At 51.3% G+C, this 16,845-nt stretch overlaps 7 protein-coding genes across 7 annotated transcripts; 5 read left to right on the plus strand and 2 right to left on the minus strand.

Annotated features, from left to right (window-relative positions):
* Positions 1 to 453: 453 nt before the first annotated feature.
* Positions 454 to 3,766, plus strand: SAICODRAFT_100710 (uncharacterized protein). The gene is made up of 3 exons (XM_019165169.1): positions 454 to 2,534; positions 2,584 to 2,717; positions 3,097 to 3,766. Exons 1-3 carry the CDS (start codon positions 530 to 532, stop codon positions 3,604 to 3,606), a joined length of 2,649 nt encoding a protein of 882 aa, XP_019027175.1. The 5' UTR covers positions 454 to 529; the 3' UTR covers positions 3,607 to 3,766.
* Positions 3,767 to 3,782: 16 nt separating this feature from the next.
* On the plus strand, positions 3,783 to 4,322 carry SAICODRAFT_28360 (DUF1605-domain-containing protein; the record flags this gene model as incomplete). Its single annotated transcript, XM_019167131.1, has 2 exons — positions 3,783 to 3,966; positions 4,044 to 4,322. Coding segments are annotated over 2 exons (372 nt in total), but the record flags the coding sequence as incomplete, so codon positions are not given.
* Positions 4,323 to 4,582: 260 nt separating this feature from the next.
* SAICODRAFT_22488 (sulfite reductase hemo protein) lies at positions 4,583 to 9,022 on the plus strand (the record flags this gene model as incomplete). Its single annotated transcript, XM_019166586.1, has 1 exon — positions 4,583 to 9,022. One exon carries the CDS (start codon positions 4,583 to 4,585, stop codon positions 9,020 to 9,022), a length of 4,440 nt encoding a protein of 1,479 aa, XP_019027177.1.
* A 258-nt stretch (positions 9,023 to 9,280) lies between these two features.
* Positions 9,281 to 10,572, plus strand: SAICODRAFT_68462 (uncharacterized protein). The gene is made up of 3 exons (XM_019170385.1): positions 9,281 to 10,025; positions 10,087 to 10,287; positions 10,342 to 10,572. The coding sequence occupies exons 1-3, from the start codon at positions 9,311 to 9,313 to the stop codon at positions 10,548 to 10,550; spliced, it is 1,125 nt and encodes a 374-aa protein (XP_019027178.1). The 5' UTR covers positions 9,281 to 9,310; the 3' UTR covers positions 10,551 to 10,572.
* Positions 10,573 to 10,717: 145 nt separating this feature from the next.
* SAICODRAFT_68463 (pre-mRNA splicing factor cef-1) lies at positions 10,718 to 13,438 on the plus strand. The gene is made up of 3 exons (XM_019170386.1): positions 10,718 to 12,849; positions 12,899 to 13,150; positions 13,210 to 13,438. Exons 1-3 carry the CDS (start codon positions 10,831 to 10,833, stop codon positions 13,270 to 13,272), a joined length of 2,334 nt encoding a protein of 777 aa, XP_019027179.1. The 5' UTR covers positions 10,718 to 10,830; the 3' UTR covers positions 13,273 to 13,438.
* Positions 13,195 to 15,124, minus strand: SAICODRAFT_100741 (60S ribosomal export protein nmd3). The gene has a single exon (XM_019165171.1). It carries the CDS (start codon positions 15,034 to 15,036, stop codon positions 13,468 to 13,470), a length of 1,569 nt encoding a protein of 522 aa, XP_019027180.1. The 5' UTR covers positions 15,037 to 15,124; the 3' UTR covers positions 13,195 to 13,467.
* On the minus strand, positions 15,029 to 16,273 carry SAICODRAFT_28362 (uncharacterized protein). The gene has a single exon (XM_019167132.1). It carries the CDS (start codon positions 16,246 to 16,248, stop codon positions 15,214 to 15,216), a length of 1,035 nt encoding a protein of 344 aa, XP_019027181.1. The 5' UTR covers positions 16,249 to 16,273; the 3' UTR covers positions 15,029 to 15,213.
* Positions 16,274 to 16,845: the final 572 nt, after the last annotated feature.

Here is a 16,845-nt window from a genome sequence, read left to right on the forward strand (position 1 = left end):
ACACGACCGCTGCTTGCGCAGAAGAAGACGCGGATTCCGTGTGTGATCTAAGCTGATTCGCTACATGTGAAGTGTCTTCCTCTGTTTGTGCGCCAGTCTGGGTGGGCTGTTGCAATTCGCTCGGTCTCCTCGAGGCGGCTGGGCTTTCGGCAGACGGACTTGATTCCGTGATAATGTCCCGAACAGGATCATACATAACAGGCAATCGACTGCGTACAGGCCGTACTGGAGTTTGATCCGCTGTTTGCTGGTCGTACAAGGACCTCCTACCTACCTCTCGACGTCAAGAGGGTGAGATGCACGTGACCCCACCACAGGGCGAGCGCACACACACCAGTCGCGATACCGTAGGAAGGAAGTCTGTTTTAATAACGATATCTACGAAGCGTGTAAAATGGTCTGGTTATAACAGCTACCGACCTCCAGGTGCTGCCTCCGCTGGCGCGCCTGATTCGGTGGGCCAACCCCGGCACAGAGCATGTAACGTTGACACCTCCCGCCCAGTCCAGTCGACTTGAGAAGGACCCGCATGGACGAACTTGCCCAGCTTGAGTATCTCTCTTTGGTATCAAAGGTCGCCTCGGAGATCCTCAACCATACCGGGATCAGCGACAAAACCCTTGCCGAGTTCGTTATCAACCTCCACGAAGAGGCTGAAACACTGCGGTCATTCAAGCAGAAGCTCAACGATGTAGGCGCCGAGTTCCCCGAGTCGTTTGTCGAGAACTTGGATCGCTTGATCCTGCGGCTGCATCCCCAATACAACGGAAAGACTAGCGACCCATCCAAAACAGCCGAACCCAAGGATAACATTGACAGCAAGGCTCGAGTTTTCCACGGACTTTCGATTCCTGACAAGGCGCCTGATTGGGATGATGAGCCTTTTAAGCCCGCATTAAGCCATGTTTCCGACGATATGCTGGCAGAGCTTGAAGGTCTTGCAGGAAAGTCCAGTAAGCGGGGAAGGTCACCTATCGCCCTCAGCGCCCATCAGCGAAGATCAAGAGACAGTCGAAGTCCCGCACCTCATCAGCGTACACATTCGAGAGGGAGGTCTCGCTCACGCTCCAGAAGTCCGCTCCACAAATCGCGTCGATATGACGAGGGAAACAGTAACCGAGGCAGACTTCAGCATTCGGAAACGAATAACCACAATGGCACGAGAGCCGATCACTTAGACCCAACACCACAGCTTTATAAAATATACGATGGTACGGTGACCAACGTCAAGGATTTTGGAGCTTTCGTGACGTTGCACGGGGTACAGGGTCGCATTGACGGGTTGGTCCATATTTCAGCCATGCAACAAGGTGGACGCGTAAATCACCCTTCGGATCTTGTGTCTCGGAATCAGCGTGTGAAAGTCAAAGTTCTCTCTATATCAGGCAATCGCATTGGTTTATCCATGAAGGATGTCCACCAGGAAACTGGACAAGACCTTACACCACATCTACCAATACAGGCGGCAGCAGTCATGGAACGACACATTCACGATATTGGTAGCAGCTCAAATTCAATCCCGCTGGGCGGGGGTGCAGTCGCTGATGCACCTGAGCTCCTTCAGCTAGGGCATACGAGACAACCTAGGAAACGACTAACTTCGCCCGAACGTTGGGAAATCAAGCAGCTTATCGCGTCAGGGGCCATTTCAGCCGCCGATTATCCCGATATCGATGATGACTACCAGTTGCACTTGGCCGGTGAAGGAGAATTTGAATCTGCCGAGGACGTCGACATTGAGATTAAAGAAGACGAACCGCCCTTTTTGGCCGGTCAAACGAAGCAATCGCTCGAGCTCTCTCCGATAAAGGTCGTTAAAGCGCCAGACGGGTCAATGAATCGCGCAGCACTCGCCGGTGCGCAATTCGCCAAAGATCGACGAGAAATGAAGCAACAGCAAGCGCAGGAGGAAGCAGCCACTGACGAAGCATCTACCGACTTGGACGCACAATGGAACGATCCTATGGCTCAGGGAAACCGTACTTTTGCGCAAGATCTGAGGACCGCAGCCGCTGGTCGACGGGCCAATGATATTCCTGAATGGAAGAAGGCTACTATGAGCACGTCAACGACCTTTGGAAAAATAACGAGTCTGAGCATTCGAGAACAACGGGAGTCGTTGCCTGTTTACAAACTCCGCTCCCAATTAGTACAAGCAGTGCGGGATAATCAGCTGCTTGTTGTTGTCGGAGATACCGGATCTGGCAAAACTACGCAAATGACTCAATACCTGGCGGAAGAAGGTTTTGCGAATCGTGGCAAGATAGGATGTACCCAGCCGCGACGTGTAGCAGCTACGTCCGTTGCCAAACGTGTGGCTGAGGAAGTTGGATGCAGGTTAGGTCAGGAAGTTGGCTACACCATCCGTTTCGAAGATTGTACGAGTCCCGAGACCAAGATTAAGTACATGACCGACGGCATGTTGCAGCGAGAATGTCTTTTGGATCCCGACTTGAAACAGTATTCCGTGATCATTCTGGACGAAGCGCATGAGAGGACCATCGCAACAGATGTGTTATTTGGGCTATTGAAGAGTAAGTTGCTCTCATATTCAATGATCATTAGCTAATTCGTGTCCACCAGAATCTGCCAAACGCCGTCCTGACCTCAAGATTATCATTACGTCTGCTACCCTGGATGCCGAAAAGTTCTCCACCTACTTCTATAACTGTCCAATCTTCACAATTCCAGGGCGCACTTTCCCTGTAGAGATTCTCTACACGAAAGAACCCGAAAGCGATTATCTGGATGCGGCCCTCATTACCGTTATGCAAATACACCTGTCCGAGCCCGCAGGTGATATTTTGGTCTTCTTAACAGGACAGGAGGAGATTGACACCGCAGCAGAGATTCTCTTTGAGAGGATGAAGGCGCTTGGACCTAGCGTGCCGGAACTCATTGTTTTGCCTGTCTACTCTGCCCTGCCGTCAGAGATGCAAAGCAAGATCTTTGAACCTGCACCGCCTGGAAGTAGGAAAGTTGTTATTGCGACCAATATCGCAGAAACCTCGATTACCATTGACGGAATTTATTATGTCGTTGATCCAGGGTTTGTCAAGCAAAATGCTTATGATGCCAAGTTGGGTATGGATTCGTTGGTCGTCACACCCATCTCGCAAGCTCAAGCGAAGCAGCGCGCAGGTCGCGCAGGCCGTACTGGGCCCGGGAAGTGTTACCGACTTTATACGGAAGCTGCCTTTCGAAACGAGATGCTACCAACACCGGTCCCCGAGATCCAGCGTCAAAACCTTAGCCACACCATCCTCATGCTCAAAGCCATGGGGATCAATGACCTTCTTCATTTTGATTTCATGGACCCCCCACCAACGCAGACCATGCTATCAGCCCTCGAACAACTCTATGCGCTTTCTGCTCTGGATGACGAGGGTCTTCTTACACGTCTTGGGCGAAAAATGGCAGATTTCCCAATGGAGCCGCCACTGGCAAAGGTGCTCATTTCCAGCGTGGATCATGGTTGCAGTGAGGAAATGCTATCGATTGTGGGTATGTTATCGGTGCAGACCATATTTTATCGACCAAAAGATAAGCAACAACAGGCGGATCAGAAGAAGAGCAAGTTCCACCAGCCGGAGGGAGACCATTTGACACTGCTGACCGTCTTTACGGCGTGGAAGGCGTCAAACTTCAGCAGCCCATGGTGCTTCGAGAACTTTATCCAAGCGCGAAGCATGAAACGGGCTCTCGATGTTCGAAAGCAGCTACAGGGCATCATGGATCGTTATAAGCATCCTATCATCTCATGTGGCAGGAACTACAATCAAGTTCGACAGGCACTTTGTTCAGGATTTTTCCGGAACGCAGCAAAAAAAGATCCTCAGGAGGGATACAAAACGCTCATCGAAGGCACTCCGGTATACATTCATCCCAGCTCGGCGCTATTTGGTAAGCCCGCGGAATGGGTGATCTACCATGACATCCTCATGACCAGCAAGGAATATATGCGAGAGGTAAGTGACATCCAATGATATGAAATCCATCAGGATGCCGAGCAATTGCGCAATGGACGCTGACAAATAACTCGCAGGTGACTGCCATTGAACCAAAGTGGCTGGTAGAGGCTGCGCCCAACTTCTTCAAGGTCGCCGAGGGGCTCTCGAAGCGGAAAAAACAGGAAAAAATCGAGCCGCTGTTTAATCGGTTCCAGGACAAGGACGACTGGCGGATCAGCCGGCAACGCAAGTCGGGCAAGGGATCAAGTACGTTTGGATAGATTTGTTTTAGATACATACTGTAGCCAATCAGAACCACCGGGTTGTATGCGCATACATCCCCGTACAATTGCAGCAGCATACATCCCGGGTATCACTTAGCGCGCACGCAATCGTCGACTCCCTATTTTTGTCGGAGGCGAAGCTGCGAGAAGAACTTCCCTTAAAGGCGAACATCATAAGGAAGTCATTGCGATTGAATCAAGCGAAAGCCTATTCGATACATTTCTTTCTGCTCGGTCGAGTCTCGTTCTTCTTCCTTCAAATTTCAACAACCACTGGAATCAATCACAACGGCGCCTCAAGTGATCCTCTCCACTTTCACGTCGCTCCTTCCAGTATCTCTATCAACCATGGTTGCTCCCGGAAGCAGTGTTTCGACTAGGGAGGAGGCAGCTGCCACTGTGGCATATCTGGCCTCCGATGTTGTTTACTCCGTGCAGCCTTCTCTCTCAGCTCAGACCGGTTTCAGCGCAATCTTGAAAGTTCTTTCAGCAAAGAACACACCAAATCTCCTCAGCGAGAACGTGCCGCTTGCTACTGAGGTCGAAATCCTCCGTCAAAACGCCGACCCATTCTTGTCTGTGCTCCAGCAGGTCAGCAACGGCAAAGTTGCTTCAGTAACAACTACCTCAGCTACTTTGATCTCCGCTATTCCCCACCTTTACAAGCTTGCACGATACCCCGTCACTATCCACGTTGCACTTGCGCCCTCCCAATTCCCCGATTATTCCGAGATCACCTCGATTCGCCAGTCGGGATTCTCCATCCTTCAGTCCACCTCTTTGCGCGAGACCGCTGATATAGCGCCTGTTGCTCATGCTCTCGCTCTCGAGTCTGGCAAGGGTGTTATTCACTTCTTCGAGTCTGCTCAGGAGGAGCAGTCTGTGGCTGTTGAATCCAAGCTTATCGAGCGCATCGTTGACTTGAACGTGGTTGATACTGCACGTGCGAAGAAAGCCGCTGGTAGCCAGGTATACTGGACGAACGACGCTACCGTGGAGGCCAAGGAATCCACTGAGGTTGCTAACGGTAACGGTGTCAATGGCCACAGCCAACCTGGTCCTGTCGATGTCCTTAAGGTTGTCGACAGCTTGTTTAATGCAGTCAAGCAGGTCACTGGCCGTGCTTATTCTGCTTTTGAATATTCTGGACCCTCTAACGCAGAGGACGTTATTTTGATCTTCGGATCCAACTCTGGTCTTTTCAAATCCACCATTTCCGGCGCATCCTGGGGTGATGATACCGCCAGTAAGGTTGGCGTTGTCTCCGTTCGTGTGTACCGCCCTTGGGTTAGTCAGGACTTCCTCAACATCCTTCCCCGTTCTACCAAACGCGTCGCGGTTCTCGAGCAGATTCGTCACAAGACGACCCGCTGGGGTCCTCTCTTCCTTGATGTGCTTACCAGCTTGAAAGCTGAGGGTGCATGGACCGGAGAGACTCCCAAGGTTGTCGGTGGTCAGTTGGGATATATTACTAAGGACACCGCCAAGCAGGCACTCCGTGGCATTGTTCAGAACCTCCGCGCTCCCGAGCCTGTTCAGAATCTTTTGGTTGGTAACGAGACTGGTCCTGATGAAGAGGACCCTCTCCAGGTTGAGCAGCCCAAAGTTGAGTCTGCTTACATGAAGATTCTCAACCAAGTCTTTGGTCAGCGTCTTCATGTTGCCAACGCGCTTGAGAAGAATGTTTCTATCCCTGCAAATGTCTCTAGCAACCCTGAGTTCGGTCTTGGTCAACTTTTCAACCGCTTCGAGGCACGTCAGGCGTTCGTCGCTCGTGTTAGTCAGATTGTTAAGGATTCGGACGCCGTGAAGCCGGAAACCAGTAAGGCATTGCAGGCTTGGCTGCCGCATGCCGAGGACAAGGAGAAGGCCCTTGTTCTTGGTCAGGCGGCTATCGATGAGCTTGATAAGGACGAGTCCGAGGAAGCGAAGGAATTGTTGACCTCTAAAGATCTGTTTGCCAAGGAATCCTCATGGCTTGTCAGCTCTGATGCCTGGTCCTACGACATTGGAAACTCTGGTATTCACCATCTTGTTTCCTCCGGTAAGAACGTCAACATGCTCATCATCGACAACGAGCCCTATTCTACTCGCGCGGCTGCTGATGCTGCTCGTCGCAAGAAGGACATCGGGTTGTACGCGATGAATTACGGTGGCGCTTACGTTGCCTCCGTTGCCGTTTACTCGTCTTACACCGGTGTCCTGAATGCTCTTCTTGAGGCCGACAAATTTGACGGTCCTTCTGTCGTTCTCGCTTATCTTCCATATGCCTCTGAGCAAGATTCTGCTGTTACCATCTTGCAGGAGACGAAGAAAGCCGTGGACACTGGCTACTGGCCCTTGTACCGCTGGAACCCTGCCTTGGAGAACCAGGGCCAGGAGCCTTTCCAGCTCGACTCGGAGCGTGTCAAGAAGGAGCTCAAGGATTTCTTGCAAAGAGAGAACCACCTCACTCAGATTGTCCGCAAAAACCCCGCATTGGCTCACACTCTTACCCAGTCTTATGGCACTGAGGTCCGAGCAGAGCAGAAGCGTCAGGCTAAGATGGCCTTTGACAAGCTTTTGGAAGGATTGCAGGGGCCCCCTCTGACAATTCTTTATGGTTCTGACGGTGGACAAGCCGCGAACCTCGCTAAGCGTCTTGAGCGTCGTGCTAGGGCCCGAGGACTGAAGGCAAAAGCAATGGCTGCGGATGACTACCCTGTAGAAGAGCTGCACAAGGAGGTCAACTTCGTTTTCGTCACTGCCACCGCTGGTCAGGGTGAGTTCCCTCAGAACGCTCGACAGTTCTGGGAGACGGTGAAGAGCACTACAGATCTGGATCTTGTTAATGTCAACTTCACTGTTTTCGGTCTTGGAGATTCCAACTACTGGCCTCGCAAGGAAGATTATATCTACTACAACAAGCCCTCAAAGGACATGTTCCGTATCTTGTCTAACTACGGCGGTAAAGTCTTGCTTGATCTGGGCCTTGGTGATGACCAGGATCCCGATGGCTGGGAGACTGCCTATGGACCTTGGGAGCAAGGTTTGTGGAAGGCTCTGGGGGTTGATCAGATTGAGACCGACGTTGAGGAGCCTAAGCCGCGCACGAACGAGGACATCAAGATTGAGTCCAACTTCCTCCGTGGTACTATTGCTCAGGGCCTGGCTGACGAGACCACTGGTGCTATTTCCGCCGATGACGCTCAGTTGGGTAAGTTCCACGGAACTTACATGCAAGACGACCGTGATATCCGTGATGAGCGCAAAGCGCAAGGATTGGAGCCCGCATACAGCTTCATGGTTCGCATGCGCTTGCCGGCTGGTGTCTGTACCCCCGAGCAATGGTTGAAGGTGGATGAGATTGCTACTCAGCTTGGTAACGACACTTTCAAGCTCACCACCCGTCAGACCTTCCAGTTCCATGGCGTTGTCAAGAGGAATCTCATTCCTCTCTACCGTGGTGTAAACCAGATCGCCTTGACTTGTTTGGCTGCTTGTGGTGACGTTGTCCGCACCGTTACCTGTTCGACTATCCCTGAGCGTGCCAAGGTTCACGAGCAGGTCTACGAATTCTCTAAGGAAATCTCGAACGGATTTTTGCCTGAGACCAACGCGTACCACGAGATTTGGCTTGACGACGGTACCGGCAAGAAGCAAATCGGCGGTGACGCCGTTCAAGACCTTGAACCTTTGTACAGTCCTATCTACCTTCCTCGTAAGTTCAAGATTGGTATCGCTGTTCCGCCTTCTAACGATATCGACTTGTATACTCATGATTTGGCTTATATTGCCATCGTTGAAGACGAGAAGGTCATTGGTTACAACGTCTGCATTGGTGGTGGTATGGGAACTACGCACAACAACAAGAAGACTTACCCTCGCTTGGCCGATTGTATCGGTTATGTAACGACTGACAAGGCTTTCGCTGTTGGTGAGAAGGTTATCTCTGTCCAGCGTGACTTTGGCAACCGTTCAGACCGTAAGAATGCTCGTCTGAAGTACACCATTGATGCCATGGGACTTGACAAGTTCAAGGCTCATGTCGAGGAGCGTTTGGGTTACAAGCTTGAGCCCGAAAGGCCCTTTGTTTTCGACTCCAACGTTGATGCCTTCGGCTGGAAGAAGGGTGACACTGGCACGAACCATTTCACTATGTTCATCGAGAATGGACGTATCGAGGGTAAGCAAAAGCAGGGTTTGCGCGAGTTGGCTCAAACGGGCAAGGGTCGCTTCCGCTTGACTGCCAACCAGCATTTGATGATTACCGATATTGAAGACAAGGATCTTGAGCAGGTAAAGACTTTACTTGCCAAGTGGGACCTGGACAACCTACAATACTCAGGTCTTCGCCTTTCTTCGTCGGCATGTGTTGCTCTGCCTACTTGCGGTTTGGCTATGGCCGAGTCTGAGCGATACTTGCCCGTCCTTGTCAGCAAGCTCGAGACCGTCATGGAAGAGGCTGGACTGAAACACGACCATATTGTTATGCGTATGACTGGATGCCCCAACGGTTGTGCTCGTCCGTGGGTTGCCGAGGTTGCGTTTGTCGGCAAGGCTCCTGGCACTTACAACATGTACCTCGGTGGTGGATGGCACGGTGAACGGATCAACAAGCTTTTCAAGGCTTCGATCAACGAGGAGCAGATCCTGAAGGTGATGACCCCCATGATTCAACGCTACGCGAAGGAGAGGCACGAAGGCGAGAAGTTTGGTGACTGGAGTATCCGTGCTGGTTATGTCAAGCCAACGCTTGCTGGACGTGAGTTCCACAACGACGTTAGCGAGGACCTCTCTGTGGAGTAAGATTCGTGTGCATGTACCATAAGGAAGGACAAAAAGGGAGTTGATGCATATTACAGTTCAGATGTTTTTTCTTTATCGTTTTGGGTTTCCAGGGTATAATCAATCTCCTTACTTAGTATTTTAATCTGCAAGTGCCCAGCTGGTGTATGGACGTCACCACTGCGATTCGGCATCTCGTCCTGCACGCAAGAATCTACGTTACCAACTGGAACGGACATCGACGAACTTTTATCATGCCAAGCACCGGCCACACTCGCACTCCAACCCTCTTCTGCATAATCATAAACCATGTCGGAACAGAAGCTGCTTCAAGTGGCTGACCTTTTGAGCGTCAGCCTGCCATTTCTGCTCCTTACGGTTCAAACCTTCTTTCTGTCGTACTGCGGAATACCGGGATCCCATGCTCCGATATTGGTGGTGGGCATGTTCCCGCCTGTTGTATACGCAAGCTACCTTTCCACACAGACGTTTACCTTGGACCATGTATGTTTCGATTTCCTCTGGACCATCGCCGGGGCATATATGGTTTTAAAGAGCCTGGACTTTGCTGTCATGAGTGCTGGAGAAGTACCAAGATGGATAGGAAATGGTGCTTGGAATGACAATGCAAGTGACGGACTGCCTCGAACGTTGAAGGATCGCTTGGTCTACGCAATAGGGCTTACGTGCAGCAACCGTGGCACAGGCTGGAATTGGGGCCTGCAGCGTCCAGCTGAAAACCTTACTCGACGCCAGGTTGTCCGCAAGATCGTTGTCGCATTCTTGGTCCACGATGCTATTACCTCGAGTCTGTATCGGATCACGCACCCTCTAAATCGTGACCTCAACAACGCGACGTTGATAACAAAACTCCTCCTACCTCCGCTGGCCGCTGCCCAGCTTTATTGCCTGTTTGAACTCGGCTACTACGCATTTCAGATCATCACACCGCGACAAATCACTCAAAATTGGCCCAAGTTTCAGGACGCTTTCTACAAGAGCACCTCGCTCAGAGAATTCTGGGGTGTGTATAGCGGCTAAAGAGGCCTTGCCCCAGGCGCACATTACTGACAAACTGCTGCTAGGACGGCGATGGCATCAAACCTTTCGACGGATGTTTCGTTCACTAGCATGGCGACCGGTTAGTAAACTACTCGGAGGTACAGACACCCCTCTGCAAAAATCGGTCTGCATGCTGGCAGCATTCACCCTTAGCGGCCTAATTCATGACGTTGGGTGTTGGCGCTTCGGTGGTAGTGATTGGAGGATGTGGAGCTTCTTTCCTTGTACGTTGCGCAACCTCCAACCATAGACATCTCATTACTAACACAAGGAATCAGTGCAAGCTGTCGGCATCCTTCTTGAGGCGTATCTAGAAGTCAAACGATGGCCGAAAGGTCTCGCCTGGCTATGGACAATGGGCTTTCTCTATGTAGCAGCCTTGAACACATTACTCAAGTCAGTCATCGAGTTGGGAATATGGGATGACATTTTTGTGGGCCGATGGGCGGTCGGATGGTGTTTCTCACAAGTCGTACAGTTGTTCTGAGAGTCAGCTGCAGCTATGGAGCTTAGAAATAAGAAATAAAAGAAGACAATACAAGCAAGCGTTGAACTAGAATCGGCATCACTTGCACCCAAGCTCGACGTCGCTGCAGCCGCTGCAACCTTTGCATGCGCTGGCAGGGATGGTGCACGTGCGGCCAACGTCAACGTCAAACGTCAACTGCTCAAGCTGTCAACTGGCACGTCCTTCAGCGAGTATACACCGGCCTTATCCAGTACTTTAGTGCTTACATCTGCGACTGTCCAAGACTTGCAACTCCGGCATGGCTGTTGTAAAGGGAGGAGTATGGAAAAATACCGAGGACGAGATCCTTAAAGCTGCCATCTCGAAATATGGGAAAAACCAATGGGCGCGAATATCTAGTCTGCTTGTGCGCAAGACACCCAAGCAATGCAAGGCCCGGTGGTACGAATGGCTCGACCCAGCTATAAAGAAGACGGAGTGGTCTAGAGATGAGGACGAGAAGCTTCTTCATCTTGCGAAGTTAATGCCGACGCAATGGAAGACCATCTGTACTATTGTTGGTCGTACCGCCAGTCAATGTCTGGAGAGGTATCAACAGCTTCTTGATGAGGCGGAAGCGAGAGAGAACTCCGAACTTGGGTTTACTGGCAGTGCAGGGGCGGAAGGAGTACCCAGCGCTGAGGACGTCCGTCGTTTGCGGCCCGGCGAGCTGGACCCTGATCCGGAGACAAGGCCAGCAAAACCGGATGCTATCGATATGGATGAAGAGGAGAAGGAAATGCTCAGCGAAGCGCGTGCTCGTCTCGCAAATACACAGGGTAAGAAGGCAAAAAGGAAGGCACGCGAGAAGCAGCTGGAGGAATCACGACGTCTAGCTGTTCTACAAAAGAGGCGCGAGTTGAAAGCTGCGGGAATCAACACCAAACTTCATCACCGCGCGAAAGGTCAAATGGACTATAATGCCGACATTCCATTTGAGAAGCAGCCAGCGCTTGGATTTTACGACACTTCTGAAGAACAACTTCGTCAAGGAAAGGCTAGAGTAAACGTTGATTTGGCAAAGCTAGAGAACAAGCGTCGTGGAGAGCAGGATGAGAAGGAAAAAAAGAAACGCCAAAAGCGGGAGAATGTGGAAGACAAACGACCCGGTGAGAAGCCTCTTGATTCAGCTTTGCAAGCTGGCCAAGCACAGAGGCTGCGAGATGCGGAACAACTCAGTAGGCGGCGAGGTCTCGTTTTGCCTGCACCACAAGTTGGAGCTCAAGAACTTGAGAACATTGTCAAAATTGGGATGGCTAGCGAGAGTTCTCGAGACCTTGTCGACGAAGACGCGAATCCAGCGACGCGTGGACTCATAGGCGAGTACTCAACCCTCAATAGCAACGGGCCAGCTCGGACGCCCCAGGCTTCAGCTGCGACGGACAATATTGCCGTGGAAGCTCGAAACCTGCGCGCCATGACCCAGACTCAATCGTCCCTGTTAGGCCAGGCGAACACACCATTGGGTGAATCTGTCGGGACGGGTTACGACGGAATTTTACCGCGAAAACAAACACTCGTCACACCCAATCCTCTATCAACACCGCTCCCCAGTATGCCTGCACCCAATGCCTCTATCGCGGGCACAACGCCCCTACGAACGCCACGCGACAGACTTGCAATAAATGGAAATGGTCAAGGTCAGGACCTTATTGGGGCAACACCGCGTGACCTCCGCGTGCACCATGAAGCGGCTGCTTCAACGCTTCGTTCAGCTTTGGCAGCGTTGCCGAAACCCAAGAATGACTTTGAACTAGTTATGCCCGATGTGCACGCTGTGGAAGGAAGCAGCGTAGATCAAGCGACACCAACTCTTGAAGACGCCGAGGTGCGCGACCGACGCATCCGCGCTCAGAAAGAGGCTTCCCGTCAGGCTGCCCTGATGAGAAGATCCCAGGTCCTACAGAGGAACCTGCCGAGGCCCTTGTACGTGAACTTGGATGCGCTCATGAGCATTGCAGGCGAATCCGAAAACGATGCTGAGAGACTTGTGCTACAAGAAATGGCGACATTGGTCGCACATGATGCTGCACAATATCCCGCTCCGGGCTCCAACATTAGCGGCACTGCGCATGTGCAGACCGACCTACTGGACTCCTTGATGGACCGGGCGCGTTCCGAGATAGCGAGAGAGCATGGTATACATGTCGACCCTCAGTCCTCCTTTCATGACGCGTGGCATAAACTGCACAGTGGCAGCAAACATGTGCCTGGGTCAGACATTTACTGTGATGTAGATGGAGAACACGACGTCAATGCTGTGAAAGTCAAGTTCGAGGTATGTGACCTATTTCATCACACTTGCAAGACTAACCAAACGTTATTAGAAAACCATGAGGAACCTGTCTGAGGATGCTGACCGCAGTCATAAGCTCGAGAAAAAACTGTGCATTCTCCTCGGCGGCTATCAAGCACGTTCGCGTACCCTTTCCGCTAAGTTACGTGAAGCACACGAAGCTATCGTTCAAACCGCCATCGACTTGGGATGTTTCCAAACACTCTGGCTTGCAGAGCGTGACGTGATTCCCAGACGTGTAGCGGTATTGGAAGAGGAGGTTAACTTCCTGGCTCGTCGGGAGGTGAGATTGCTTCTCTTCACCATCGGTGCGAAGATGTGCTAACGAGGAAACCAAAATAGAGCGAAGGGCAAACGCGATACCGAGAACTTCTTGAGGACAAGAGCACTTTGCTATTGGGGTGATTTAGTAGAATAGCCAACACGTCTACTATCTCATTCTTTCATTAGCAAGGGATGGAACCCCAGACAAACGTGCACACAGTGCAGAACTCAAGTGATTGTGCAAGTAATGGTATTCTTAACAAACTAGCAAAGCACCAACCCAGAAGACAGCCCAATGATGCAATGTAATCCCACAACCCCATTCACTCGTTCACATCAAGCAGCCAAATCACCTTCTTCACCATTGTCATAAGCACCGGCATCAATCGTCATGTTGTCCATTGCAGACAACAACTCATCCACAGGAATCTCAGGGAAGTCCTCCTCAACCTCACCGTCAGACTCCATTTCGACGTCCTCAACCGGGAGAGTCTTCCGAGCCTGTGCTTCCTGATCCTTGTAGACATTGACTGTCTGTCGAAGCTCCGCATCCTCCTCAAGATCACGCAAGAATGCCTCATAATCAGCTTCTTGCTTTGCCTTATCCTGCTTGCGAGGAGCCATTTCACTCTCCTCCTTTGCAATTCTCTTAAGCTTCCAGTTCCTTCCCCTGTTCTTTCTCCTGGCATTGGGATATGACTTCTTCACCAAGATGATGTCCGGAATCTGCTCCGGCTTGAGCTTATCGTAGTCATCATTGTTGAAATTGGAAGTAACGAGGTGGTATCCCATAACAGTATCGCCGGGGTTCAAAATGCCGCCTAGGTGTGAGCGAACAATGTAGAGATCATCATTATTGCCCATGTCCGATGTACGCATAACTTGAACGTCAGCCAAAGCCCATCTCTTGTGTGTAGGGCCCAGAAGCTCAACATCCAACACAGTATACTCCACCATTGATCCGATGTCAGCAAGAGATTCGAACGGTTGATACCAGTAGGTTGCTGCTGTCATGGATCCGGTCTGAAGGGTATTCGGGTCCAGGAACTCAATGTTTGTTCCCATACGACTGCAGAGGCAAAGCTGAACCATATTCCCCATAGACTGAGCGAGACGGCGTGGTAAGCAGATAAGCTGATCTTTGGTGACTCGTGGCAGCTCCACAGAGAACGTGAACTTATACGAGTGCACGCTCGTATGCGTATCCATAGAGATAAGCTCCTCACTCTTCTTCGAGGTGATGGGTGCCACAGCTGCCAGGAATTCCAGCATTCTTTCGGCTTGATTTCGGTTACCGTAGTAGAAATCAAGGCCATCCTTGACTTCCTTGATGTTCGTTGTATCTTTGTGCGCATGATGCTTCAAAATAAGTTGTTCGAGGTAAAGGAAGGTACGTTTGTGATTGACTTTCTGTCTGATCTGAACCATTGCCTTCCAAGTGTTGTTCGCCCAAATTTTCGCACAATCCAGACATTGCTGGTACGCAATAGTGTACTCAACTTCAAACGTCTGTTGGATGATGGTGGACGTGAACGCCTCCTTCTGCACCGTCAACTTGACTTTGACTCTTCGGGAGTGAGGTTCCGTCCAAATGAACCCAGCATCAATTAATCGAACCTTGTTCAGACCACGCAGCTTTCGCAGACACAACGAGAGGAGCTCACGAGACTCGAGAGGTGCGGCAACCCATGCGCTTGGTGGTTGAAGGTAACGCTCGCAGTTCTTACAGTAGTGAAGGGTACCTTCTCTTGGAATACCATCGGTAATATCGGCAGACAACTTGATACAGTCGTAACAGAGGGCGGGTGCACTTCCCTCCGGTGCCGGGATGGGGACACCACAGTTACAACAGAGGATGGTCGCTGTGGTGACGTGCTTGTGACCGAACGGGAGCTGAACAGACATGGCGACGGTGGTTTCGCTAAGGATCAAGGCCCGGAAAGGTTATAGGAGGAGTTCTTTCTTGCCTTTGGAGTTTTTTTTTGCCTTCGAGCGAGAGCGCACCTAAGAAATTCAGGTGTGGCGCGACATACTTGGTATGCATCACGTGATAGTAGTTATTAGGACGATAGCCCGATAACCTTAAGATAGCCACGAGAGTTCGTCCAGCAGCGATCGCTTTTTCTTTTTCTTTTCCCCTCCCCCTTGCCCTTCGTCTTTGTCCGGTACTGCAGGCGTCGTCCTTTTGATCCCCGGCTTCAAGGGAGTGGGAAGTCTGGGCGCATCACGGAACAGAAAAGCAGTGATGTCGTATGCCTTTGGCGCGTGTTTCCACGTAGAAGTCAAGCCATACCGACCTGGTGTTGCAGCAGATTGATTGCGAAGTGGCTTTGCATTGTTTGCCTGATCAGTCCCTAACCCAACCGGCAGCGCTTCCTGTGCCCGTGCCGCGAGATGCACGGGCCCAGTTTCTTGAGCAACGTTTGACATGCTCGTTCTGGGCACTGTCTGGACGCTTGAGATTTGTTGCTGCCTCTGTGAATTATGTCGGACTGTCGCCTCAGTCGCCAGACGATCCATATTAGACCAGTCTCTTGGAGACTTCCTCACTGATTCTGGGCTCGTACCTCTTCTCTGACGTGTAGACGGAGAAGTATTTGTGCAGTCCTGCTTCGTAAGACACTGTATGCCCGGTTTCGCAGACGCACACGTCTTTACCTCAAGCTCGCCTGGATCCACTGGCTTTCTGATCGCGCTCGGCCTATTGCAGATTCTAGCTTCCCTTTCAGCAATGGGTTTTCTCAGCATATCAAGCAAAACCCGTGTCTCATTTGCATCTTCGCTTTCGTCTTCGTCGTTGCATGTGCTTCGTCCAAGCACTTCCTTCTGTGCTGGTACATCGACTGTAGGCCGCTCGATTGATTTGCCCTTGATATCAGCAAGTTCGATTGCATGTCGCTGGTACTCGGATCGATGAGTATCCCGAAGAACGATGCCTACAATGTCCACCAGTTCGTCTTCGACCATGATGTATTTGTCGTCGTGGTGTGATCCAACGATCATAGAATCGGAGCACACGGCATCGCACACAGCTGCAGTTGGCTTCACTGGCCGTGAGGTGGCAGGCCTTTGCGGCCCCTCTTTCTGTCTTTTCTGTTCCCAGGGCAGTTTTCTCATCGCAAGCAGAACGGGAACGATATAGTTGTCAACGTTACATCCGGATACGGGAGTTATTAAGGGACCAAGGCCGCCCCTGCTCCGCCCGGCCAATATTTTTCGTGGCCTCGAGATTCCGCGTACGCGTGCGTTTTGGTCACCTCACTTAATAAATCTACACCGACTCCGCTCCGACGCAGGCGAATCAAGAAAAGTCTGCGAAGTCATATTTGACAGACATGCAGAGAATAGCTGCTGCGAGGCGTCGCGTCCTGACAACATGCTCCTTGTCGGGCAAATCAGTGCTGTTAGCTGGCCGCCTGTCAGTGGCATCCTCGGCATCCGTCGCTCTTCGTCAAACTCGCTTACAGTCGACCACCGCTGCTAGCTCCTTTGCATCGTCGCAACAAACTATCGAAATCCCTAAGAAAACCGACGATGATTTCATTATTGTTCGCCACAAGGATATGCCTGGCTCAAGCGGTCGCGATAATTTTACGGCCAAGGTCCGCGAAAGGAGCGAAGCTTTCTCTATCTATTACGCTTGTTTGGCGACAGGCAATGTAGAACGGGCGAAGAGTATCCTTTCAAGGTTGCATAATGTACCGCCTGCGACTG

The sequence above is a fragment of the Saitoella complicata genome, assembly GCF_001661265.1.
Source record: "Saitoella complicata NRRL Y-17804 unplaced genomic scaffold SAICOscaffold_1, whole genome shotgun sequence".
Classification (NCBI taxonomy): domain Eukaryota; kingdom Fungi; phylum Ascomycota; class Saitoellomycetes; order Saitoellales; family Saitoellaceae; genus Saitoella; species Saitoella complicata.

Coding starts and splice junctions, on each gene's coding strand:
- SAICODRAFT_68463 (XM_019170386.1), top strand. CDS start 10,831: ATGGCTGTTGTAAAGGGAGGAGTATGGAAAAATACCGAGGACGAGATC. Junction 12,850..12,898: donor CTGTGAAAGTCAAGTTCGAG/GTATGTGACCTA, acceptor AAACGTTATTAG/AAAACCATGAGGAACCTGTC. Junction 13,151..13,209: donor ACTTCCTGGCTCGTCGGGAG/GTGAGATTGCTT, acceptor AAACCAAAATAG/AGCGAAGGGCAAACGCGATA.
- SAICODRAFT_100710 (XM_019165169.1), top strand. CDS start 530: ATGGACGAACTTGCCCAGCTTGAGTATCTCTCTTTGGTATCAAAGGTC. Junction 2,535..2,583: donor GTTATTTGGGCTATTGAAGA/GTAAGTTGCTCT, acceptor CGTGTCCACCAG/AATCTGCCAAACGCCGTCCT. Junction 2,718..3,096: donor CTTTCCCTGTAGAGATTCTC/TACACGAAAGAA, acceptor GTATGGATTCGT/TGGTCGTCACACCCATCTCG.
- SAICODRAFT_68462 (XM_019170385.1), top strand. CDS start 9,311: ATGTCGGAACAGAAGCTGCTTCAAGTGGCTGACCTTTTGAGCGTCAGC. Junction 10,026..10,086: donor CTCGCTCAGAGAATTCTGGG/GTGTGTATAGCG, acceptor AACTGCTGCTAG/GACGGCGATGGCATCAAACC. Junction 10,288..10,341: donor GATGTGGAGCTTCTTTCCTT/GTACGTTGCGCA, acceptor ACAAGGAATCAG/TGCAAGCTGTCGGCATCCTT.
- SAICODRAFT_100741 (XM_019165171.1), bottom strand. CDS start 15,036: ATGTCTGTTCAGCTCCCGTTCGGTCACAAGCACGTCACCACAGCGACC.
- SAICODRAFT_28362 (XM_019167132.1), bottom strand. CDS start 16,248: ATGAGAAAACTGCCCTGGGAACAGAAAAGACAGAAAGAGGGGCCGCAA.